We start from the raw sequence: 24,959 nt of genomic DNA on the forward strand, positions 1-24,959 counted from the left end.
TTTATGTAGTCTGATGTAAAACTAGGCAAATATCTAGATAAGTTGATGTACCCCTGGAAGACTTCTGCGTACCCCCATGTTGAGAACTACTGCAGCAGATTATATATGCTAGTCAGGATTCGTATTCAGTATTATATCAGATTGAGAGGCAGGATTGCTGATCTTGTCCATTGTGTGCTAAACATATCTGTCAAGTTGCTGTGTTGCTCTTTCACAGCACCAATAGGATCAAAACTTGTTTCAGAACATAATCATGCTATGTTAACTGGTCATCACGCTGCAATGTGGTGAGGATGCTTCCAAAACCATCACCACAGGTTGTGAAAAATATCATTGTGTCATAGACTGAGTGCCATATCTATCCTCACCAAAAGCTTGAGATACAGGATTTCTGTAAAAAGCAACAAAGAGTCCTGTGGCACCTTAAAGACTAACAGATGTATTGGAGCATAAGCTTTCGTGGGTAAATGCCCACTTCGTCAGACTTCTGCCCACTTCATCAGACACATTTCTGGGATTTCCTCAGCTCTCCAGGGCTGTCTTGGAACATCTCTGGATTTTTGGTAGTGCCAGGGTGGATGCCAAACTGTGAAAACTGCATTGGACAGAATAAGGGGGCAAGGATGGAGAGTCCAGGAAGGGCACAGAGTGAATACTCCCCCCTTTGGAAGTATTGCCTGGATTCACTTTACATCGAGGACTGGTCACTTTTCTCATTAAATGTATTTAATGTCAATATTTTCTCTTCTGTCCAAAGGCAGAGAGAATCCTCAAGGCTGGGTGGGGTATGGGAGGGTTCATCTGAGGAGAAAATCCCAAGCATTTCACTAGCCCATTGTAGGCAGGGGGCAAAGTGAGTGCCCAGGCTCCTGAGTGAGAAAGGCTGAGGCTGGTTTTTAGGTGCCAACCTCACACAGCACAAGGCCCTGCATGTGGCTGTTGCCTCACAGGCCCTGAGGCCAGGCACCAAGAAGGTACAGGCCACCTGTGGGCTCTCCTGGTGCTCTTGGGCCACTCCCAAGCCCTCAGGCTGGGTCACCAAGATGAGGGGTCCCTTCCCTGGGTGGTCGTCATAGTGACAGTGGGTTTGCATCTCTTGATGGTAAATATTTGATTCCAGCCCTTAAGTCCCCAAGGATTGGGGTGAAATGTCCCTATGAGGAGGACTCCAGTTTAGTGGAGGTCTGTCAGCAGGGATAGAGGGGGCCTGCCAGCGGGGGCACTCTATAGTCATTCTCTATGGTTACAGAGAGTGATGGGTAGAGAGACGCTGGGCTGGAGGGAGGCGCTCTAGGTTGCGTCTCTATTGTCAGAATGCTGGAGGAGTACTGGGCAGCGAGATGAAGGAGTGGCGACGCTCTAGCCCTATCTCCTTGGCCGCGAAAGGGTTGGAGTTGGTGCTCTAAGCGGAGACTCTATGGTTAGGCGAGGCCGGCGCTGGCAGCGGGGTGCTGGGAAGACAGCGCTCTGGGCCGGCATCCGGGATCTCTATGGTCGGAGGAGCGCCAGCCGGAGAGTTGCGTACGGTTTGGAGCGGCGCTCTAGGCCGGCTGGATCTCTATGCTCCGGGCCGGTTGCTAGGCTGAGCGGGGCCTAGGCCGCGGCGTGTCCGGGGCGCCATGGCCGCCTCCCCGTCCCCGGCGGCGGGTCCCCCGGACGGGCTCTGCGTGCTGTGCTGTGGGGAGCTGGAGGTGGTGGCGCTGGGCCGCTGCGACCACCCGATCTGCTACCGCTGCTCGGTGCGGATGCGGGCGCTGTGCGGGGTGCGGTACTGCGCGGTGTGCCGGGAGGAGCTGGGCCAGGTGAGGCCGGGGAGAGCGCTCGGGAGGGGGCCGGGGGCGGCAGGCGAGATGGGCGGGAGCGGGGTGGAGGGATGAGAAGGGGGAGGGCGGCCCGGGGAGGGTCCCGGGGCCGCAGGGCAGGATCGGGGCTGTGCGGGGCTGGGCAGGGTGTGACTTCCCACGTGGACACTCTGCTCCGGGTGGGTCTGTCTCGCCGCGGGAGGAAGCTGAAGCAGCTGTAACTCGAGTCGCTGCTTGGGTTGAACAAGGTCTCGGGGTAGTTTAGACAGTGCCCTGCCGTCGCGTGGCCTAGTTCCTGCTTTAGGTGAGCAGTGTGGGTCGGTCTGGCTGGCTGGCTGCGGGGCAGGGTCTGGTATATGGGACGAAACCTTTGGGGCCTTCAGACTCTGCGTCTCGGATCCGAGACCCCTCGCTGCAGGGGCGGGAAGAAATCCCTCTGGGCTGCCAAGGGCACAGCACTGCCCAGCCATCAGGGTACTAGCCAGGACATGGTGCCTCCCTCTTCGTTGTGAAGTGTTCTCTGGCAGGCTGAGCAACCCAGCTAGATCCATGGGCTGCTGATCTAGTATGGAGAATCCTGCAGGGCTAAATATGGTAACATGTTCCCAGGGAGAAGGGCTAAGTATTATTTATCATTCCAGAGACCATCTGTTTGTTCTACTTGGGGTTTGGAGCTGTCACGACTATAAAAGCTAATTAATCTAACAAAGAGCAAAGACAGCCTTATATATAGAGGGTGGGGACCCAGATCCACCCTGTTTGTCTGGTAACACCCTAGAGACCAAGATACACACAGCCAGTAGTACAAAAGCCGGTTTAGCTTGAGGAAGGGAGGTTTCTGTCTCACTAACAAAACCACCAAGTTGGGAATTAGTGTGTTGGGACTCATGGAGTTGTAGGAACCCTGCCAATAAAGTTTACCTGTTAAAGCAAACTTTAATAGAAAAGAGGATTGATGATGTTGTCCCATATGGTCACACAGCTGTTCTGGACATGGGTTCTACTTCTGTGGGCCACTGAAATGCTGAACAAATTTGTGCTGGAGGTCAGACTGTGGAAATGATGGATCCTAGAATAGTTTATGGCTAAATCAGATCTGTAGCTAGAGAGAAATCCTTTCTATTTCTTTCACATAGAAAAGCTTTCTAGCTTCACTTCTGGGTATATTGCTTGGCCTTGAGCTCTGCCCCTAATGATGCAGCTACTGTTCAGGTGCAAAGAGAAGGATATTGAAAAGCAAGATATTAAGAGATTATTTCTCCTCTTTGATTTTTATTTTAAATATTTAAGTAAACCTATCCTTGTTCTCTAGTATTAGTATTAAGGCGACACTGAATCAGTCTGCCTGTAACCTTGCTGGATTCTTGCTTTGATTTTAAGCTTGGGGGAAGGTGTTTTACATGCTCTGTTCTGGACTTGCGCAAGTCCTGTATTACAAAACATCGTGATGGTGACGTATCTACTTTTACAGCTCCTTCAAGTAGGAGGATTCTGCAGTGCTTTCTTTAAACAAGGAAAAAACTTATCTGAACTTTATTTAATGTGCTTTTATATGTTGAAATTGACCCCTTCTTTACAAATCAGTATTGTGAACTCCTACTGCAGTGCACAAGAGCAAGTCAGCCACATCCAGTTATCTAATTGCATAATCTGAAATGTCTCTTTGGAAGGGGAGCAAGAATGTAGCAAGGTGGCAAACAAGCTTATTTTTGAAATATAAGAAAACTTTCTCCCACTTGAGTTCTTCAGAGAGGATGAGATGATTTCTGGGTCAGTGCAAAAGGCAATATAGATAATGCTTCAGCATGTGCAATATCCTTTTATTATTATTACTTCAAATGTACATCCTGAGACAATGAAATGTGTTGGGTTTTCAGACCCGTGAATTTATGCAGGGTGACTTTGGAGCAGCCTCTGTGTGTTAGCTTTCTGCTGCTCAACAAACCTCTTCTGAATTTCTGCCTCTCTTCTCAACAAACTTTTGACTTGTCCAGACATCATCCTGGTATGTATGTAGTTGTGGAGATAAAAGATATTGGAACCATATTGAATTACTGAACTTTCAAGGTAGTTGGCCCTGAAGATGCTGATCTTTTCCCATGGTAGAAACTACTTGCCACTTATGCATGCTACATTCTTTGCTGTCATGGTTCCTCACTGCTTTCCCAGTTCTCCATTTTTACAGACTTAATTCCCTGTCCAGCCACTGGATTGCCCTTCCTGTCTGCAGTTCATATTTTCACTCATATTTACTCCATTATTCTGTTACCTATCCTCACTTGATGTTAGATTTAGTGTATTTTCCATCTACTTTTCTCAGAGTGTCAATATCAGCAGGTACTTCTCTTTGCATAATATTAAGAATATAATCTTTGGGGACTGGAAGTGCCAGGGAACTAATCAGCCATTCATCACTAGGTTGGAGATTTGAGTACAGCCAGGGTTGGTAGTGAGCCTCTGATGGCTGGTGACTGATGTGGAATGAGTTTGAAGGATCTCAGTCCAGTTTCCAAAGAAAAATGTTCACGTCCCTAAGAACACCGTAATTAACACTTTTCATTGGCGGTCTCAGTAAACAAGTCAAAAAGATGAATGGAGTCTTAACAGCCTTCTTACCCTGAAGGGGAGGTTCTCTGGGTCAGAGTTGAGGCACCTTGATGGCAGCGTGGAGAAGCTTGTGCTAGTGCTTCCTGTTCTATAAACAAGACTTCAGTTTCCAGAGCCACAAGCTGTTTTTCAAGAATGTTAAATTCACATTTAAAAATTGTCAGCCTTCAAAATGTTTTTTATTATTTGTGCAGCACTGATGTGGGGAGAGATCTGAGCCATTTAAGAAATAATAATTAACACCCAAATTGACTGATTGAAATGGTATTCTAACAATGAATTGTAGGTGCTAGGAAATTAAGTCTGAACAGTTGTTTTTTCCTTGCCAAATGAAGGGCTCCTCCCAAATAAACTGTTTGCATTGGCTGCTTTTCAATTACTCTAAGCATTTTAGCAATGTGAAGATCGTTTATCGATGTGCATAGGAGACCGAGAGTTTGTGGAAGCCAGAAGTCCATTGTTTGTTTTTCTCCTCATTACTATGTAAATTTGTTAACAATAGTTTAGAATGCCATACCACTTGATTTAAAATTCTATTTAGGGATATTGATAGGATGATAATTTTTACCCAGACTACGTACATCTTCTGCAGTTCTGTCTTTGTCTTGTTGTATTCTGATGGTTGAAGATCTTGGTTTAATCCACCCACCAAGGTGAGGAAATGCAGATTGGTAAATATGTAATCAGTCAAGTGCATGTGGTTTTATCCACATGGTGGAATGAGAACAAAGCTTAAGTACATGAAATGAGAGTGAATAAAAGGTGGACATTCTACATTCACTTAGTGATGATCACAACTATGAAACATGAAGTTAAACTAACAGCAGGTGCAAGAGAAATGATTATTTGACATTAAACTGCCTGATTTCAGAACATAACATTTAAATGAAGGTGGTAGTGGAAAGAGGAGTCTCCTACAAAGAAGCTTAGAGGGAGTAGCAGGTAACGTTGCTGGGGAAAGTATTTTAGAAAATGGATAAAAGCTTTGTCTCAGTCTGGTAGTTTCTGCACGTGTGAATAATCCTCTGGGTCTGCTTCAAGGCCTGGGATAGAAGTAAATTCTGTGACGAGCCTTTACATATTCCCATTCCTGGGATGTGCTGGCAGTCCAGCTTGGCTGGTAGAGCGCTCTCCTGCCCCTTCCCTCCCTGTTCTCAAACCTTCTGAGGGCAAGGTTATAAAAGGGGGTGTGCTGTTCCAGCAGCCTGCGTTCCTTCTAACTAGAGTTGCAGACAGACTGGAACCTCTCTGGCTGGCTAAGACTTGTGTGCCTACCTGTCTGAGGTGGTGGTACGTTTTCTGTTGGTCCTCTTCACGCTCTCTGAGGCTGAATATGATGTCAAGTACCAGTGTGTTCAAACCTAGTGCATCTGTAGCTTAGGGTGAATTGCTTGGCAAGGAAAGCGCCTATGCTGTAACCTAAGCATGCTCGCAGGGATAGACCCTATAGTTGTAGGCTTATTACCTCTAAGCATCTAGTTTCCTGCTGCTGTCCAAGGGAGCAGCAAACTGATATATTTCTGTCTTTGCTGAAACCAGCTGGTGGTCTTAGCCACGTGGACAGGGCATTAACCTTTGCAGCTATTCCGTTTTGTAGTAATTGCTATATTTTGTGGGCTCAGCTTTTGTTCCTTATGCCATCTTTCACCCATTTGAATTATTTCAAACAATCCTTTTATTGTAATCCCTGGCTCTTATATAGCACATTTCATCAGTAGATCTCAAAGCACTTCACTATTTTTAGTGTATTTAGCCTCACAATACCCCTGTGAGGTAGTACTAGGGTGGCTAAGTGACTAGCCCAAGGTCACACAGGAAGTTTCTAGTGGAGCAAGGAATTGAACCTGGGTCTCCCAAGTCATAGGCTAGTGTCCTAACCACTGGGCCATCCTTCCTCACTCATAGTTGCTCCAGATATTGTCTTTGTTTTTTAGTGGCTACAGACTTCCTTTTTAGCCCACCTGTAGTATTGTTGTGTGTGTGGGGGGGAAAAATCAGGATAGACTGTGGCAAATGACAAGTAAGTCCTTGACTGAAAAGAGTGGAGCTATAGGCACTACAGCTGGGTTGCTTTGTAGAATAGGTCTGTTAGTAGCATAGTGTTTGTGTGTGATCAGGAAAGGCAGCTAGGAATGTCAGTATGACTAAATATCCTCTGGTGACACACTAATGCTGACTGAAGTGGCAAAAGTAATGGTCATAGAATCAACATAGTGTTTGGGGCGGATGAAAGTAGGTTTAAAGATGAACGACAGTGTAGTGTATAATGGAGTAAGAAAACAGGCCATACTTGTTTGAGTCATGTGCACATTTAGGGATATGTCATGGAGAATACTGTTTTGGTTAAATGATATTACTTTGGAAGAAGCCAGTAGACTCATAATGATCATACTACATGCACACACAGTACCTCAGACCTGCTATTGAGCTATTGTGAGGTATTTCATGAACAGTAGCAGTCCTAGTGTCAACTGAAAAACAATTAGAGATCTACTGTAACTTGTCTGAATTGGTGCAGGTGATTCTGACTGTTGCATTATTGGTGTGATTCCTTTATGTTTCTCTGTTCTTGGCTGGCTGTTTATTAGGGAAGAGAATTATGTTTTCTTTTTATTGGGCTGCTCGTTTCTTTGTAAACAATACTTACACAGGATGCATCTGAATTTACTAATCCTTTAAAAAATCTTTTTTGCATTTTTTTTCTTATTGACTCTTGTTAGCTTGTTTCCTTGATGAGACTCTGGCTTATGTCACTGAGCACTTACATCATAAAAGTTCATTGTATTATCTCCCAGCAGCACATAGGGAGTGGGGTGGGAAACAGTGTTCAGTATGTCTGGGATTCAATACACACTTACCAATATTCATAACAAGTTTCGGTTATAATGGTGATCGAGTGTAGACCACAATAACATACAACTTCATATGTGCTTTCTCTAATCTTTCCTGTTTGTTGTCTGTAGGTGGTCTTTGGAAGGAAGCTTGCATCCTTTTCAACAATACCAATCAACCAGTTGCAGCATGAGAAGAAATATGACATCTATTTTGCTGATGGAAAAGTTTTTGCACTGTATAGGTAAAACTTAGCATTCTCTTCTCCTTCCTAGCATTATCCTATTTTCCCTTCCTTTTTTCCTTGGGTCATCTGAGCAGTGGGCTTTGAAACAGGAAGCACACCTAGGAGATGACCTTGATTATAGCTGTGGTTTTGTCTTAGCCTAACAACCCTGGCATCTTCAGTTGATTTCTGGGTATATTGAGTTCAGAAAGATGAGGGTAGACAGATTAGAAAAAGGATCCTAGGCAGGTACAGCAGGTAGCCTGTGGCTTTAATATGACATCTCTAAAATAATACCTTGTCCTCAGTATGTAACAGGAAATGCATGCTGCCCTTAGGTAAAACAGTGCAGACTCGGCTTGTGGAAATTTCATTGCAATGTGTGTATTTTGTACCATGCTGCAGAATGGAGAAAATTGAACATGTGTGCCTGGAAATGTCCAAGAGACCTGGGGCTGCAAAACGGACACATCTTTAAGTCTGAAATCCTAGGTCTTCAGCGGCTTAATATGTGATTTGTCATTAAAAGTCACTTTTCCGTCTTTCCCACCTGCGGCCATGAGCAAGATGCTGAGTGACCTCTACTCCTTATATTGGTGCTGTCTCTGTTAGTAAGAACAATATCATCACCTGATTTATTAATCATGTTTTTTCATAGTGTTTAAGAACCAACCAAGAATGGGACCGCATTGTGTTTGTATAGTGCCTCACACGGAGTAGTAGATAGATTGTAAGTCCCTGTCTTGGAGAGCTAATTAGACAATACAGACTGGTGGGGGAAAGGAGTGTAACACAAGCAGAATGAACAATGGGATGGCAGCAAATGTCATGTTAGTTCAATGTTTGGGTTTTTTGTGTGGATTCAGTTAGGAGGGGGATCAGCTAAATGGAAAGATAGGGGACAGGAGACGGGACATGGAAGGGTATAGGGCTGAGGAGTAAATGCAGCCAATGCCTTTTCTTGGAGACTAGTGCAATGCATTCAGTCTTGTTTGGCCCAAGGACGGGATTCAATAGGTGCGTCGGTATTCTCTTACGGCTTGGCGTTTGCTGGATTGGATAGTGGGTTTGGTGGCCTTCTGACCTAGAATGGAAAATGGAAGTATGTTGTGGGATGTTGCTATACTAACTGTCTGAGGAGTTTTCAGATAAGTGAGATACGGTTCCACTGTACTAAGTGTTTCCAGAAACATGTTGCTTGCTGCCTCCTATTATTAGTAAATGACTACAGGATAAGTAGGAAATGCATTCTGATGAATTAAATACGTTTGCTCTGAGCAGTTGTATTTTGTAATGATGTGTCTGTTTAGAAATGTCACAGTTTTTGAAAGCCAAACCCAGTGATTTGTTGCTGAGGTTTCTGAATGCCAGGAATAGCTGCAGAATGACAGTCAGGAGCTAAACCCATTAAGCTGTTCCCTAATAGCCAGGCCTGTGTTTCTGCTTCTGCTATCACCTTGGAGAATGGTGCTTTACTTGTTTCCTCTTTCAGTACTAGGGCTTTTCCTTTTCCCGCCCCCTTACACTCATATTGAATTAGCTGCAGATTAGGTCACTGTTCGACTATATCATGTAGATACAATATTGCATGAAGTTGTTGCCTGTTGAAGAGATTTAACTTGATTGGATTTTAACAAATCACAGATTAAACTGCAAACTTGGTACCGTTACCTTTGGAGGAAGTTGAGAACACACCCTTGTGTTAGAATCCTCTAACACATTACCGCCTGTTCATAGGCCGTGCCACTCTTGTATTGTATCACTTTTCAAGCAGTAGCTGTACTGCTCCCCTCCTGCTATTCAAGCTTCCATATAGTTTACTTCAGTTTTGCTCCTGGAATGATCGAGGGTATTTTTGGAATAAGCATAATCCTAACCTCCTTGAGTTAGAAATTGCTGTGACTGCTTAAAAAAAAGTAACACTGTTGCTTATAAAACATTTTTCTTTTCAGTGAAGTGTAGGTACTTTTTCTGAAGTGTAGGTTTTTGGGATGGGATTTGAAATAACCTTGATAAACCTTCCTCGAATATCTTTGTCCTTTAGGAAGCTACTGCAGCATGAATGCCCTCTGTGTCCAGATGTGCGGCCATTCAACACAGTTGTGGACTTGGAACAGCACATGAGAAAACAGCATGAGCTCTTCTGTTGTAAACTGTGTGTTAAACACCTGAAGGTGAGCCATACAAATGTGCTTTAGGGCAGGGAAAAAGAGACTTCATTGCATGGGAATCTGTGTAACTGTAAGTTTGTAGGAGCCTTGCTGGAGAGGGAGGGGCAGAACGGAAAAGAGGACACGGTGGAGAAATGGAATCAATGACCCAGTAGAAGTTTCTTCCACCCCACCAATTTTGTTTGAGTGACTTGCAGCATTTTATAACCACCGCTTGTCATAAATTGGTTAATTAAGGAAATCTAAGGCTTTCAGTCTGGATTCTATTTTAAATATATATATTTATAGCCCCGCCATCTCAAAAAACCTTATGACGTTAGCTCCACCCCAGGTGTGGATTAATGCCATGGGTCTAATTTCCTGCTTGCAGTCACATCAGAAAGTCTGACTATAGAGATCTGCTTTCTGTAGAACCACTTGTGTTTTTTTAAAAAAAACCAACCCAAAACCAATTCTAAAAAAGTTCAGCGCCAATTCAGAGAACAAGGTGCATAATAGGACCTGAGAGTCCTCCTCAAGAGCAAAACCAACTCAGAGGTATTTAGAACTTGCAGTGAGTTCATGTATATGATGAGAAATCACCTGAGCAAGTTAAAAGGAATAGAATTGTATTTCATTACCCTGTGTGGCTGTGCAGAGGCAGATCTGTTGTATCTTGCTATAAAGTCGTGGTGACACGGGATGAAACAGCAGTACTTAACTTGCTCACACACAATGCGATAACTGACTGTTTTAACACCTGTTTTGCAACACTAGATTCCACTGGAAAACTGAGTTGTCTCTAACCTTGACAGGTCACTATGCAGTGGGCCTTAAAACTGCATATTGCTATCTTTTTTCCCTACATGGATTCTGTTTTTAATGGCCATTGTTATGTGGCCTGCAATGTGCAGGAAGTCAGATTAGATTATCATAATGGAGATGATCATAATGGTCCCTTCTGGTCTTAAAGTCTGAGTGTGTGTAGAGCTAGGCAGTTAATACTTTATACCATCTGAAAGGTTAAATTTGAGCTTTCAGAGTAGAAAGCAGCACTCTAGCCAAAGTGGTTCAGCTAAAATCACCAGCTGCTGCTGAAAGAACACTTGTAACCTCTAACCTCCAATATGACTGATACTCATCAGCACTGGTTAATGCAGAGGGAAGGAATTCCTTCAGAGCATGAAGAAAATATATTTGGCACTCTTCACCCATCATTTTGTGATTACGTTTTTTACTTTCACTGACGTTGAATAAGAAATACCAGGCTGGACGCGGGCACTTAAGTAGACAGTAGATAGAAAGAATGGGTCTGTTATTGGTTATTGATAAGAGCCCAGAGCAGAAAAGAAGGTCCTAGTTCCATTGAGAATTAAAGCTGCTCCAGTCTGTTGATGTTAATGAAGCCAAAGTAATCCCTGCCCAAGATGAGTTTAATACCTTTGGTCTAGACTAGATATATATTGAATATCTACCACCAGTTTTTGGAGAGTCTTTGGCAATGTTAATTTTTTGGTTTGCTTTCAAACAGTTGTATCTAATCAATGCCTAATGTCGTTTGTATATATGTGTATTTTGTTGGTATCCTCGGTTTTATAAGCTCTCTTCCTAGAGAAACAAGTTCCGTGCCAGTAGTGACAAGATATTGGCAAGTGGTGCAGCAGTTGTGGACTGAGCCAATGTTTGTGTGTAGGCATGGCACCCAGTAGCTGTATGAGGAATGTTACCAAATGCATAACAGCTGACTCATTTCATTTTACATTTTCCCAATCTTGGGTAAGCAGAATACTAAGTGTTTTCAGAAGATGGTTTAGATTTAAAGACTTTTCCTACAGATTTTGTAGCCCAAACTGCTACATTGTTAGTACATGAAACAAAATTTACTAGGAGAAAAGTGAAACTGACTGGTCTGTTTTCCTTGTTCCGGGTGAGTGAAATGTAAATTAGATTTAAGTTGGAGAGGGACTTGAATTCTTACACCCATTCACTGAACCATTGAACCACAGATTGTTCATAGCCTGAAAGTGGGAAATTGCTTTGACTAGTAACGTTGGCCAATGACATCAAGACTGGTAGAACCTGATTTACTCCATCAGTAAACTGCATAGTTCTCTGTTGACATGAGGTAATTCTTTCTTTAAGATCTTTACACATGAACGTAAGTGGTATTCCCGCAAAGACCTCGCTCGACATCGAATACATGGGGACCCAGACGACACATCTCATCGTGGGCATCCCCTTTGCAAATTCTGTGATGAGCGTTATTTAGACAACGACGAGTTATTGAAACACTTGAGACGAGATCACTATTTCTGCCACTTTTGTGATTCAGAGGGTGCTCAGGAATATTACAGGTTTGTGAGAGTGGCTGACGTGGGTTTCTTTTAATTCAGTTAAAGATTTCAATCTTGATGGAAAGGTGGCTGCATCTGTTTTCAAGCTCTGAGCGTAGGTTGTCCAAAGGCACCCAACGCAAGAGTGAGCAGATTGCTTTCGATCTTTGTTTGAATTTGCATTGAGGATGGAACGCTGGGACTGACAGACCCACCTTTTCTCCTGTTCGGCGGCTTGTCTCTTCTGAAGCTAACAGCCAGGCTGTACTGAAAATGGGATGTATGTATTGCTTAGCGCTAGATCAGTGCAAACGGAGCCATTGAGCTTTAAAAGTTGTATAAAACTGTATATATGCATGAGAGATACTGATTATACCATGTGCTGTGCAGTGAATTGCCCTTAAATGCTGTGGCAAGAGGCAATCCCGCTGAACGCAGCAGCAGTCCTCAGTGGCAGACTGGAAATGCTGAGCGGCTATGGCTACATTTACATTTAATAAAGGAAGGGAGGTTTGTAAAGAACTATTTAATTAGTGCAGCAGCTGGTCTCTATTTTTGTGTTTAAAATCAATGTATTTATTACTGCTCCCTCGCTTTCCGTTTTTAAGTGAATTTGCTGGTACTTAATTCTCACGGGGGAGCCTGAGGGTTTGGCAGGTATCTGAGCCATATTTGGGAAATTCGCCTTTGAGACTTTGGATGGTTTAGGATTATTGGACCGATACATCAGATGGATGTTTCTGATGATTATTTCACTACAAATCATTTTAACCGTTGACATTTAAACTGTCATCTTTAGGGCTCACATTAACACACTAAGACGAGTGGGACAGTTCACACGTCTGAGATCTTGCTTCAGACTGTCTGCAGATTCAGACAGTCCATCATCCATTTATATCCAGTTCATGCTTTTAAGGTTTCTTCACACTTGAAGGCTAAAAACAAAAATTAGACTCTGGAGTGCAGTTGTGTGGCAATTTCTGCAGCTCTGCTACATAAGCCCATAATAGCCAACGGTCTAAGATTTATTTGGGGAAAAGCAGGTCTGAATAAAGTTCCTTTTATGGAGGAGATTTTGTGCAGGGCTAATGTGACAAGGTCAGGGAGGCATCATGCAGTGAATTTGGTTTAACTTCTCTGAGACATTCAATAAACTGTTCTGTGTCCTGACACACACAGAAGCGAGTACAGAAGGTCGCTATTCTAGAGTTTGCAAAATGGAGTGACAACACTCAGTGTTTTTAAAGAATGAACAATTCTTTTAAGTTGACTGCATTGCTGAACTAACCAATCGATGTCTGCCCTCTTCCCAGCGATTACGAATACCTTCGCGAACACTTCCGTGAAAAGCACTTCCTTTGTGAAGAGGGACAGTGCAGTACAGAACAGTTCACTCATGCTTTCCGTACAGAAATAGATTACAAAGCACACAAAACAGCCTGCCACAGCAAAAACAGGGCCGAGGCCAGACAGAACCGACAGATTGATCTTCAGTTCAACTATGCTCCCAGGCACCAACGGAGGAATGAGGGTAAATCAGATTGGAAAGAATAAGTTGCCAGAAATACCTTCTTATTTCTTAATGCTTTGAAAGTTTTCAGGAACTCGGTGTGTAAATTGGCCATTTGTGGACTGAAAACTCATTACATCCCATTTCAAAATAAGGGGATTATTTTCACGGCTGACTTTCTGGTCTACCTTAGAATTGCTTGGGATACAGGTAATATGAATGAAGGGAGTGATAACCATGGTACTCCGAGGGGTACATCTGGTACTAAGAGTGGGGAGGTACATGGATATTTTTTACTTTATTGGAAGCTGTACGTGGAAATCTCTGCACATCAAGATGAAATTTGTCCTAAACTTGAATCACAATCCCATAATGTATGGAATCCATATACTGCTAAATGCGTTTTAATGCAATAATGGTAAAGGCTAGCTAGTTTTATAAAATCAGTGATTGCTGATTGAAAGATGCTAAAATATACTGGTACAAAAGGACTTTTCCTGACTCTCAATCACCTATGGAGCGATGGGGTTATGTTCCTAGATTAGAAAAACAACGGAGAGAATGATTGGACATGTCTCCTGGTCAGGTATTGTAGGTGGAGAGGACTATGAAGAAGTTGACAGATATAACAGACAAGGACGACCAGGTAGATCGGGACTCCGAGGAGGGCAGCAAAACAGAAGAGGGAGCTGGAGATATAAGAGGTGAGTAACCCAGTGTGCTGTAGAACTTACTGCTGAATATTTTCTGATTTCTTAAATGGTATAAACTTATAAAGAGTTATAAAGTTTGTAGACGATACCAAGCTGGTAGGGGTTGCAAGTGCTTTGGAGGATAGGATTAAAATTCAAAATGATCTGGACAAACTGGAGAAATGGTCTGAAGTAAATAGGATGAAATTCAATAAGGACAAATGCAAAGTACTTCACTTAGGAAGGAACAAACAATTGCACAATACAAAATGGGAAATGACTGCCTAGGAAGAAGTACTGTGGAAAGGGATCTAGGGGTTATAGTGGATCAAAAGCTAAATATCAGTGAGCAGTGTAACACTATTGCAAAAAAAGCAAACATCATTCTGGGATGTATTAGCAGGAGTGTTGTAAGCAAGACACGAGAAGTAATTCTTCCGCTCTACTCCACGCTGATATGGCCTCAACTGGAGTATTGTGTCCAGTTCCGGGGGCCACATTTCAGGAAAGATGTGGACATATTGGAGAAAGTCCAGAGAAGAGCAACAAAAATGATTAAAGGTCTAGAAAACATGACCTATGAGGGAAGATTGAAAAAATTGGGTTAGTTTAGTCTGGAGAAGAGAAGACTGAGAGGGGACATGATACCAGTTTTCAAGTACATAAAAGGTTGTTACAAGGAGGAGGGAGAGAAATTGTTTTTCTTACTCTCTCAGGATAAGACAAGAAGCAATGGGCTTAAATTGCAGCAAGGGAGGTTTAGTTTGGAGATTAGGAAAAATGTCCTAACTGCCAGGGTAGCTAAGCACTGGAACAGATTGCCTAGGGAGGTTGTGGAATCTCCATCAGGAGAGGATTTTGTCTAATCTGTTCTTAAACACCTGTCAGGTGTGGTCTAGAGTACAGGGGATTGGACAAGATGACCTATTGAGGTCCCTTTTCCAGTCTCACCTCTGTGATGGTATTTTGGTGGGAAGGAAGTGAGAAAAATGAGGAAACTGCAGTACCAACTCCTTAGATAAGGATGTGACTAGTTTTTGGTAGAAGTCTGGGCACCCCATGCACACAATTAAACAAAAGTATTTTACATGAAATTTCGAGACTCTGCACTTGCCAAAGTAGATGAGCATTGTAATCTTAAAGCTATCCTGAACTCTCCAACGTGTGGGTTAGTATAACGGAGAATTTTCTGGTTTAAGATAATTATTTTCATTCCTGACTTTTCTAAGTAGGATTTTCTGAAGTAACTGACATGCCTTTGCAGGCTTAGGGAACCTTTTTAGGTTTGGGCAATCATTAAGTTCCTGTTCTAAGGACCGTGCTTTTTTATTGAACTAACAGATCTCTGGTGGGCCTGTGCTTTGGAAAAAGAAGAGGGTTAAGTATTGAAATTAAATGGCACGTTGTCTCCTTTCATCCACATAATATCTAAGAGCTTCGTACCTACTGTACATCTATTTTTCTTTCTTGCTGGGCAATCAGTGGTGTGTTTGTTACCGGTAACTTCACTGGGAAAATCCATCTCCAGGCACCATATATGTTGGTGTGTCGCATGTGGATCTTGCATGTGTTGAAAGTTCATGATGAGCCATATTACACTGAGTTACTTGGACTAACAAGTGAGGTTTTCATACCTTGAAAATGAATGGGAGAGACTAGTGTTCCCATGCATCTCTGATATGGTCATCCTGGTTCCTGCTGTACTTAGATATTGGTTATCACCATATGTGGAATTTAAAAGTCCGGTGAATGAATGTTGCCTGTTTCATCAGAGCCTGAACCTGGATGTGATGATATGAATTAAGTTGAGTTTCAGTTGCAACCTTTCCCAGCAGGTGGCAGCATAAGGCAGTTGACATAAAGTAGTTTGAATGTGAAATTTAAAGGTGAGAGTTGGAGTGAGAGACAAAGGTGCTTAAAAGCCCATTAGTCCTTTCTGTTAGACCTAAAAAACCTGACCTGTCCTGTCCTATAGGGAAGAAGAAGACCGAGATATTGCAGCAGCAGTCAGGGCATCAGTAGCAGCAAAACGGCAAGAAGAAAAGAAACAATTTGAGGATAAAGAGGATGGCAGTCGAGGTAAAAAAGAAGAATTGAGGGATCCAGAAGTGTCCAACACTAAGCGAGTGCCAAAGCCTTCAAATGAAGCCACAGGTTAGTTGTGTGCGTGTTCTGATGGCTGTAGAGAATTCCAACAGGCATGGGCAAAGGTGTGAATGGTTATGGAATGCATGGCAAAGAATTGATTTTGGCCATTAAAGACCAGCACAGCTAGCCTGCCTTGAAACAAGTCCAAATGTAATTCCTTCCTTTGGGATTCCGGCAGCGTGTTCATATTTTAAATGGATCTGGGCAGAAATACTTGAACAGCCAAAATAATCAAACCAAAGTGTGCACAACATCCTGATTTGGCGTACAGACACTGGTAGGTTTAGATTGCACTCCTCTCTAAGTTGCATATCTCCCTTAGCGTGAAGAATTTAATTTCCAGTATTGGTGTAAAATTGCTAGAATCAGAAAGTTAAGGCCTGCCATGTGGTACTTTTCCAAGTGAGGTCATTTTGGTCTTAACAAATTATATACTAAGTACTGGTGTTTTAATGTCATTCTGTAACCTAAGTGCGAAACATTCCGGATACAGTATCCTAAAATACACTGAAGACTCGTATAGCATTAACATCTCTATTTATTTGGATTATATTTGGAGTCAAGTATCAAACCTGTCATATATAAACCAGTGGCTTAGTGTCACTCTTTTTGACTATAGTTAATGTGCTGCAAGTTAAACCCAGGACATGGGGAAACAGTAGCAAATGTAGTTATCAGAATGAAAAAGTGCATTTTTACATTTGTTTAAAGTGCACATCCATTTTTCTGAATTAGAATATCACAGTTAGCAGCAGCATAAAGTACCAAGAACGGAATTAGTTGTGGTGTCCTGATGCTCGTTGATAGATCCCAGGCAGAACTGAATGAATTTTAGTTAAGAGCATTTCTTTGGTCTTTTTGTCAAAGTTCCAAAAGAAGCAGCTGCTAATGGTGCTTTAAGCCAAGATGACTTTCCAGTGATTGGCTCAGCAGCAGGGCCCCTACAACGGTAAGTTTGTGCAAGATCATAGCAAAGTGAAGTCTGGTTTATAAGCTCACTTGGGTTCCGAGTTTGGCAGATAATAGTTCTACAGATAATTTGAAGTTAAATTATTTCTGAGAAATTACTCCCCCCCCCCTCCCCCCCTCCCCCCAAATTCTGGCTACCCAAACCACCCACGTGGCCTCAGTGGGACTGCTTGACAAGGTGTAGGCTGTCACTTCCCATGACTTGCTCGATCTAAAGGTTGCTTCAGATATGTTTCTAATCATCCCATAGCCCATCCTCTTGGACCACTACTCCTTTTCTAGCCCTGCAGTTTATCTCCAGTAGATACACATCCACGCTCCCACAATACTTGCTGGCTATCTTCCTCTGAAGCCAGTGGTGGTCCCTAAAGTGGCTACCAGGCGACCGTCTCAAAGCTGGTGGCTACTGGAGTGCCCCTCTAAGGCTTGTGGTTGCTTCTGCTGTGTCTGGAATGTGAGCCTTCTAAGGCAGCGTCCAAGTCCAGGCCCAGACAACGTGCTGCTGAAGTCTCACTAGCCTTGCAGTGTGCCATCTCGTGGGAAGGCTTTTGTAACACATGACCTATTTGTAAGCACGCATGCATTTTAATTTTACCCACAATTACTTGTGAGTCTCGACGCCTCCTCTAAGCGATAGTATTTTTGAGGGAAAACTGCAGTTAGACGTTGAGCTCTTTCTGCCCAGTGGATTTGTCTCTCCTCTGTGCTGACCGTGTGACTGCTGTACACAATGTTGTTTTCACTTCCCACAGCTCTGCTCAGCCAGCATCCGTTAAGCTGAAGGAAGAAGATTTCCCAAGCCTTTCCTCTTCTGCAGCACCCACCATCGCTTCTGGGGTGTCTTTAACATACACAGTTGCTGCCAAGAAAACAGCCTTTCAAGAGGAGGACTTTCCGGCTCTGGTGTCCAAAATGAGGCCTAATGCTAGAACAGTGTCTAACATTACATCTGCATGGAGCAACAGTTCCAGTAAAAGCGCGGTTAAAGCCGTCACTTCCCTCAGCTCCAGTTCAAACCATCTGGCCAAAAAACCAGCCCCCTCGAACAGCAATAAAGGAAGCAGGAAGAGCGGTAAACTCTCCCTGTCCGATGACGAAGACAGTGGCAGTGGCTTGACGACCCAGGAGATCAGAAATGCACCGACAATGTTGGATGTATCCTCCTTGCTGGCAGCTTCCACCTCACAGACTTTTACGAAAGTGAGCAAGAAAAAGAAGATGGGAGTTGAGAAGCAAAGAGCGTCATCTCCCCAGCTGCCAGAGGAGACCTTGCCTCCTGCAGCAGCTTTGGAAAAACGGGCAGAAGCTGAGCAGACTCCAAGTGCCCCTGCAAATCTTCACCTCCCCGGCAGATCCGCAGCGGTCACGAATGGTCACGTGGAAAAATCAGTAGCAATTTGTAGTGCATCCAAAGAGCCACCTGGCCTTAAAAAGCTTCCAGTGACTAACCAATGCCCTTTATCTCAGGAAGACTTCCCAGCGCTTGGGAGCTCGGGACCATCTAGAATGCCACCACCAGGTAACCCCTGCAAAAAGTCAGTCCCATTCTGACTAGCTCAAATGAATGGGGTATGTGAAACACGCAAGAGAGAGGCGTGGCTTCCATGGGTAGCCAAAATTACTCTTAAAATGGGAACAGTTTCCTGTAGCTCGCAGGGCTAGAGAGTAAAGTAGAAACATTTTAGCCCAGCAAACCTCATTGAGCAGTTTAAACTCCTTCCTGTTAAAATCCATTGAAATGTTGGGACCTACCTGCCTCATTGAACAGCAGAGCTGTTGTGCTCGGTCTGACACTTCGGGTAACTTGTAGATAAGCAGCCAGCCTCTGAACACTCCTGCTTGTCTAATGAGTGATCCCAGGTGTACCTGTGCGCTTGCGTATTTCAAGGGCTAGTTTGGAAGCTCCTTTGTGGAGGTACAGTCTGTCTTTCTACTGTGAGTGAACAGTGCCTAGCAGCATGATCCCAGTATAAATACACGTAGGCTTCATTGGTCAGTTACTCTGGTTTTACACTGATGTAATGCCCTTGCTTTTAGTGGTGCTATGATAGGTGTAACACAATGGGAAGTAACACAATAGTGAATCAGGCCCCTAGAATTGTGTAGTTTAATGTAGTCTGTGTGTATAGCTAATAGATAGGGCAGTTCACTGATAAACACAGTCCTGCTGTGTTCCTAGTGGAAAATTCATGCTGAGAGCTCTCCCAGAGCAAAAGAATGACCTAAATGGCAGGGAAGAATCTGCGCTTTGGCGGAAAGTATCACTGAGAGGTTGAGAGCTGGTAGCGACTATTTCAGATTGCCGTAGTTCAGTGTCTCTCGTACACCCAGTGCACCACATGGCACTTGCATCTCATGAAGGTGGCAACACAACAGCCATTGGTAGTAGAGCTCTCTGTTATGTGTAATGCCAGATGGCAGCCTGCTGGAAAATGTCAGTTGTGTGGTTCAGGTGAAGTAAAGCTGTGATCTTGCCTTTTGTTCCATTATGTAAAAAATGTGTTTGCCACCAGTGCATGTTTGTACTTCACTTTCTGTGGAAGCAGTAAATCAAGAATTAGGGCTTGAACTTTGTGTCAGAAGAACAGCCAGTTCGTAGCATCTCTTGGTCTGACTAGGCTCAGTGGCCTGTGAAACAGCAGATTAATCCCTTCATTTGAACTGTCTTCAGATACACTGGTACCTTTTGAGCTGTTTGGATCTTCTAAATGGTAACGTAGCATCTCGGCAGACTTTTGAGGGAAGGGAAGGAGTGGATCTGAGAGATGATGGGCTGTGTAGCATAGACAGTGCACTAATTTCCTCCCCATTCTGTGTTGTTTTAATCTAGGCTTTATCTCTGTGGCGCTATTAAAGAGTCCCCCTCCGCCTCCGGGGCTGTCAGTGCCTGTTAGTAAACCACCTCCAGGTTTTACTGTTATTCCATCCACCAGTGTCTCTGATCCTGCCACTACATCTCTGAACGAGTAAGTAAAAGCGCTTTGAGAATTCACATTAGTCTACACACAGTCTGTGCTTCAATTCCTCCATGTAGGGCTTCTTAATATTGCATGCTGCTTTGGGGTGATTAGCCTGAACAGGTGAGGTTTAAGAGGCCGGCAGTATACAAACGTAAGGACCTGATTCAGATCTCTGTTGTAGGGTCTGTGAGTCAGATTCCTGCTGATGTATAGAGAGGGAGGTGTCAGTTACATTTTGGTAGATAGGTCTGAATCTGAGCAAGTCTAAACAGATGCAACATGCATGTTTTTTTTGGGGGGGGGGGGGTAACCAGCTCAGAGTCCCTCATATTTGTCCCTAAACCTACAACAAGAAATCCTTAAAAACCTTGCATAGTGACTCCATCTCACCAGGGGAAGCATGACTTGCTGTCAAAGAAAGCGGCTCACTTCTAGTGTTGCACAAACATATGAAAGTTCCCTGCATAAGATACCCACACCCATGGTTTGTAAACACCAAGCTGAATTTGAAAGTGGGTTTTTAATTACTTAGGATTTGTGGAGTTTCCACCTGATGCCACCATGCTCTTTAAGTAACTGGGGCAGTGGGTTGGGTTATGATAGTAGATCAGAAACCTTTTTCCATTCTGCTTCCATATTGCTGGAGTCCTTATTGCTGGAGCAATAAGCAGAGTCTTGAATTTGCCTCCACTCTAGTAGTTGCAATATGCTGCTGCCTTGTTTTCTCTTTGTTTTCCATTAAGATTGCTAACACGAGATAACTGTCCTCCACATGCAGACATCTTGGGTTGTAAATAACTCCCCTTTTGGTCCCAGTATGCACAAGGCCTTTGTGACTTGTATCAGTTAGTTAACACAGTTCATGAAGCGTGTTTCAGATCAGGCCAGTTTGGATCAAGAATAGATTAAACTTGCATTTTAAGTGTTCTCCCCATCCAGGAAGAACTGGGAGCAGATCCCCTAATCCTTAGGTGATGCCATTCCAGCATCTCCTTGGGATGGGTGCATGTTGCCAATGGGAGTTCCGTGTATAATTGGGTGAAGCGGGTAGCATACCCCGTGGTGAGAGAGTGGCAAGGGCCACTGTAACAAATCGAAGACATTTTTCAGTCACTTTCCATTGCATGGAGTGTTAATTCACTTTCTTTCCAAATGCAGGCCAAAACCCTGTCGAGGCTCTTACTTGATACCAGAAAATTTTCAACAAAGGAACATTCAGTTAATACAGTCTATAAAGGAATTTCTTCAAAGTGATGAGTCTAGATTCAATCAATTTAAAACTCATTCTGGACAGTTCAGACAGGTAAGTAGTGGAAACCCTTAGAAATATTTGAAGTCCTACTTGGTTGTCAGCTCATTGAGGGTTGAGGCAACAAATGAACAGTGAGGTTGAGTGGTTAGAGGTACCGAGGGATGAATTTCACCCTCGGTCAGTAGACTCTTCCTTTTCGTTGCTAATTGTCCTGATTCTCTTTTAAATAAAGGGGCTAATTTCTGCGGCAGAGTATTACCAAAGCTGCCGAGAGCTGCTTGGAGAGAACTTCACGAAAATCTTTAATGAGTTATTGGTCTTGTTGCCAGACGCAGCTAAGCAGCAAGAACTGCTTTCTGCTCACAATGACTTCAGAATCAAGGAGAAACAAGGCTCAAACAAACCCAAAAAGAACAAAAAGAATGTCTGGCAAATGGACTCCGCTTCTGCCCTGGACTGCTGCATCTGCCCGACGTGTCAGCAAGTGCTGACCCAGCAGGACATAGCCTCTCACAAAGCTTTGCATATTGAGGATGAAGAATTCCCTTCCTTACAAGCAATCAGCAGAATCATCAGTTAGCTTTCACAAAGACCAATAAAACAGTCTCAATCTTAAACGTGCACTTTTTGGAACGAGGTTTGACAGTGTAGTGCAGCCAACTGTGAGGGCCAGTTGAGTAGTCTTACGCAGGTTAGCATTGGGAGGCTCAGTGCAGCCCTGCCTAAAAGTGCTGTGTAAAGGGATCACTGGACTACACCTGTATCGAATTAACACCCAAAATGTTAGCGTCCTAAACACCTGATTAGAAACAGGCTAACATTGCAGGTTCGTCAGGCGAGTGGCCACCTTCCAAGACACTACAGTTAAAAGGTGGAAATCTATCATTGCTATTGGTGGAAACGGCTCTACGGTGGTTTCCTTAATATTCTGGTTGCAGCTAATATTCTGTCTTTGTGGCCACAAAGAGTGAGGGAGGTAATTGGTGCAGAGTTAGGGAGAGAGATGGAAGCTGCTACATTGGTGAATAAGACCATTAAAATGTATGCTGTAAACACCTAGCGGTTTATATAGCAAAGAATATTCCTGGCTGAAAGCTAAAATACTACTACTACTACTTGAATTGGACTGATCTTTCTCTGTGATTAGTTGAACCTGGGATTTGAAGTTGCCTCTGACTTTCTATGTAATCGTGTTCTTTAAAGAAACTTACTTTGTAGTACTGCATGTAGTAAAGTAGCGTTCAAAGCTTTATCCTCTTCAAAGGGCATTTTGTTCATAATTTTATTTAACAACTGCCATGTTTGATTTCTTGGATGTGTTAATGGTGTTAGCACAAAACAAACAGCATATTGGAACATGAAATGCTGCTGGTCGCTGACCATTCTGGTATTCTGCAGTGCCTTTAAGTGCATTTATCTGTTTGCAGTGGTCTGCAGTGAAGGGGATAAGCTGTTAAGAATTGTAGGAGTGTTTTACTTCCTGGGACTCCCTTGGTGACAACAGTCTGGAGGAGCTTTGCTCCTACCACGTGGCATTTATAAATCCCAATTGGAGGGGCTGGGGGGGATCTGTCAATCATCTGAAGCAACTCCTCCAGCAGCAGCGTTAACTCGAGGGAGTGTCGAGAAGCTTTCCTGTGGTGCACTTTCATAGCTGTAGCTTCTTAGTGTCTGACGCACACCAATCATGGCAGACCATGTTTAATTTTTACCACATAGGAATACAAATGAAAATTAATTTTTGAGCGACAAGACACTGCTTTTATTTAAGCAGCACTTCTATGAAACTGAGCTTGAGCTGTTGAAGCATTAGTCTTGGCTACAGAAATGAATGATCTTTGCCTTCTCTTTTATTATTGATTTTGCTTGATGCCAGACTGCACTATCTGTGGGTTATTTGTTTTCATATAACTCAGGATATTTTGGAGTACCTGATCTTGTACCATTATTCATAGGGCCAGGCTATATCCCCTGAAATGGAGAAGAAAAATGATTTTCTAAGGGGTGTATCTTGTTGCATGATTGTGTATATTATGCATGTATATATAGCAAAGGTTAATGTTTTCAAATTATTGTTCCTAAGTTTTAAATCTCTATTTCCCATGCAGTAGAGATTGGTATTTTTACGTTGGTCATGCTACCACAATTAAAAAGTACTTTCACTGTGAAAGCACTTACATGCTTATCTGTTAGCTATTGACCCATGATGTAAACTGCTTTCCCCTTGTTGCTTAATTTGGTTTGTAAAGTTCAGAGGTGATGAAATGCATATTCTTTGAAAGAGCATCTTATGTCTTCCCTTTATTTTCAGTTAGTTTCTTCTGTGTTATCAAACCGTTATGTAGTCCTCACCTAGGGGATTGAGAACTTGAAGTGACCCATCTATCTAGCCTGATGCAGGTTCGTTGTTCCATGTGCTCACATAATTAAATAAAGTATTATTGGAGTTTTCAGGCCACATCTATTAATTTTTAAATCTTTATTGAAAATAAGTTGCAGTTGGTACACGGACACTGAAAATACACAATCACAGATTGTTCTTTCAAAAGATCAATACAAAAATTGTAAACATTTTTATTTACTCCCATACATAGTCCACTCTATACTACAATGCACGTAGGATTACTGACAACTGCAACTCCTTGAAGCAGTCTGCTTGTAAAGAGGTATCTGCAAAAAATTAAATTCGCAAACCACATTTGGTATCAGTTTGATATTAAAAACTATTAAAGAATCTGAGGTTTAAATGCATATTGCAACAAAATACAGGCAGCTAAATTTGGGCTTTAAGTTGATACATGAAAAGGCCATCGTTTAAGCCTCATTTGTGAGGGTTTTCTTGACACAAATGGCCCCAAGAAGCACGGTTTGTTAAAGTACCATGAATAAATGTATAATGGAAATGGGCTAACAGGCTCCCTACACACACACACTGTAGAAAAAAGGCCAAAAAGTGAGTTTGTGAAATTTTAAGGTAGTTCTATATAAAAGAAATACTGATTCCATGGAAATGACTTTGTGATAAATGATGTCCTTAAAGTTAGCCTGTATCACACCTCCAGCATGTAGAACTGAAACGTAATCTGCAAACACTAACTTTTTGATTTGTGGTGGGAGAGAAGAGGGAGTGTGAATTACTGGGAATGCAGACCTGAGGAAAAATAGGAAATGTACATGCTAGAATAGTAAGTGCTAAGTATTAACATGAACTGATCTTCAACATAGCTGTGAAGTAGGGTAAGTACTATGGGCACTTTACAGGCCAGGAAACTGGCCTACTTCAAAGCATCTGTGCAAAAAACAAAACTTAACTCTGTGGTGGTGATGACGTTACTAGCACAGGGACCAAACTCTGTACACTATTTTAAAGACATTTTGTTATGGACAAAGAAAAAAACCAAACTTTTCTACTAAACCTCAGTTTATCATGTCCTCTTTACTCACTGGGAATAATGAAAAGGTAGGAAATGATACTTTT

The 24,959-nt window shown here is 42.9% G+C and overlaps 1 protein-coding gene across 1 annotated transcript; it reads left to right on the forward strand.

Annotated features, from left to right (window-relative positions):
• The first annotated feature begins 1,619 nt into the window (after positions 1–1,619).
• ZNF598 (zinc finger protein 598, E3 ubiquitin ligase) lies at positions 1,620–23,932 on the forward strand. The gene is made up of 12 exons (XM_065411665.1): positions 1,620–1,802; positions 7,373–7,485; positions 9,512–9,641; positions 11,760–11,971; positions 13,264–13,481; positions 14,047–14,164; positions 16,128–16,306; positions 17,168–17,249; positions 18,022–18,788; positions 20,100–20,235; positions 21,388–21,532; positions 21,714–23,932. The coding sequence occupies exons 1-12, from the start codon at positions 1,620–1,622 to the stop codon at positions 22,059–22,061; spliced, it is 2,631 nt and encodes an 876-aa protein (XP_065267737.1). The 3' UTR covers positions 22,062–23,932.
• The last annotated feature ends 1,027 nt before the right edge of the window (positions 23,933–24,959 follow it).

Source organism: Emys orbicularis, chromosome 10 (genome assembly GCF_028017835.1).
Source record: "Emys orbicularis isolate rEmyOrb1 chromosome 10, rEmyOrb1.hap1, whole genome shotgun sequence".
Classification (NCBI taxonomy): Eukaryota; Metazoa; Chordata; order Testudines; family Emydidae; genus Emys; species Emys orbicularis.

What these genes read in the sequence shown, in the direction of transcription:
- ZNF598 (XM_065411665.1), top strand. Translation starts at nt 1,620, where the DNA reads ATGGCCGCCTCCCCGTCCCCGGCGGCGGGTCCCCCGGACGGGCTCTGC. An exon ending in AAAGTTTTTGCACTGTATAG is followed by an intron (nt 7,486 to 9,511) that starts GTAAAACTTAGC and finishes TTTGTCCTTTAG; the next exon opens with GAAGCTACTGCAGCATGAAT. An exon ending in GCCACTACATCTCTGAACGA is followed by an intron (nt 20,236 to 21,387) that starts GTAAGTAAAAGC and finishes TTCCAAATGCAG; the next exon opens with GCCAAAACCCTGTCGAGGCT.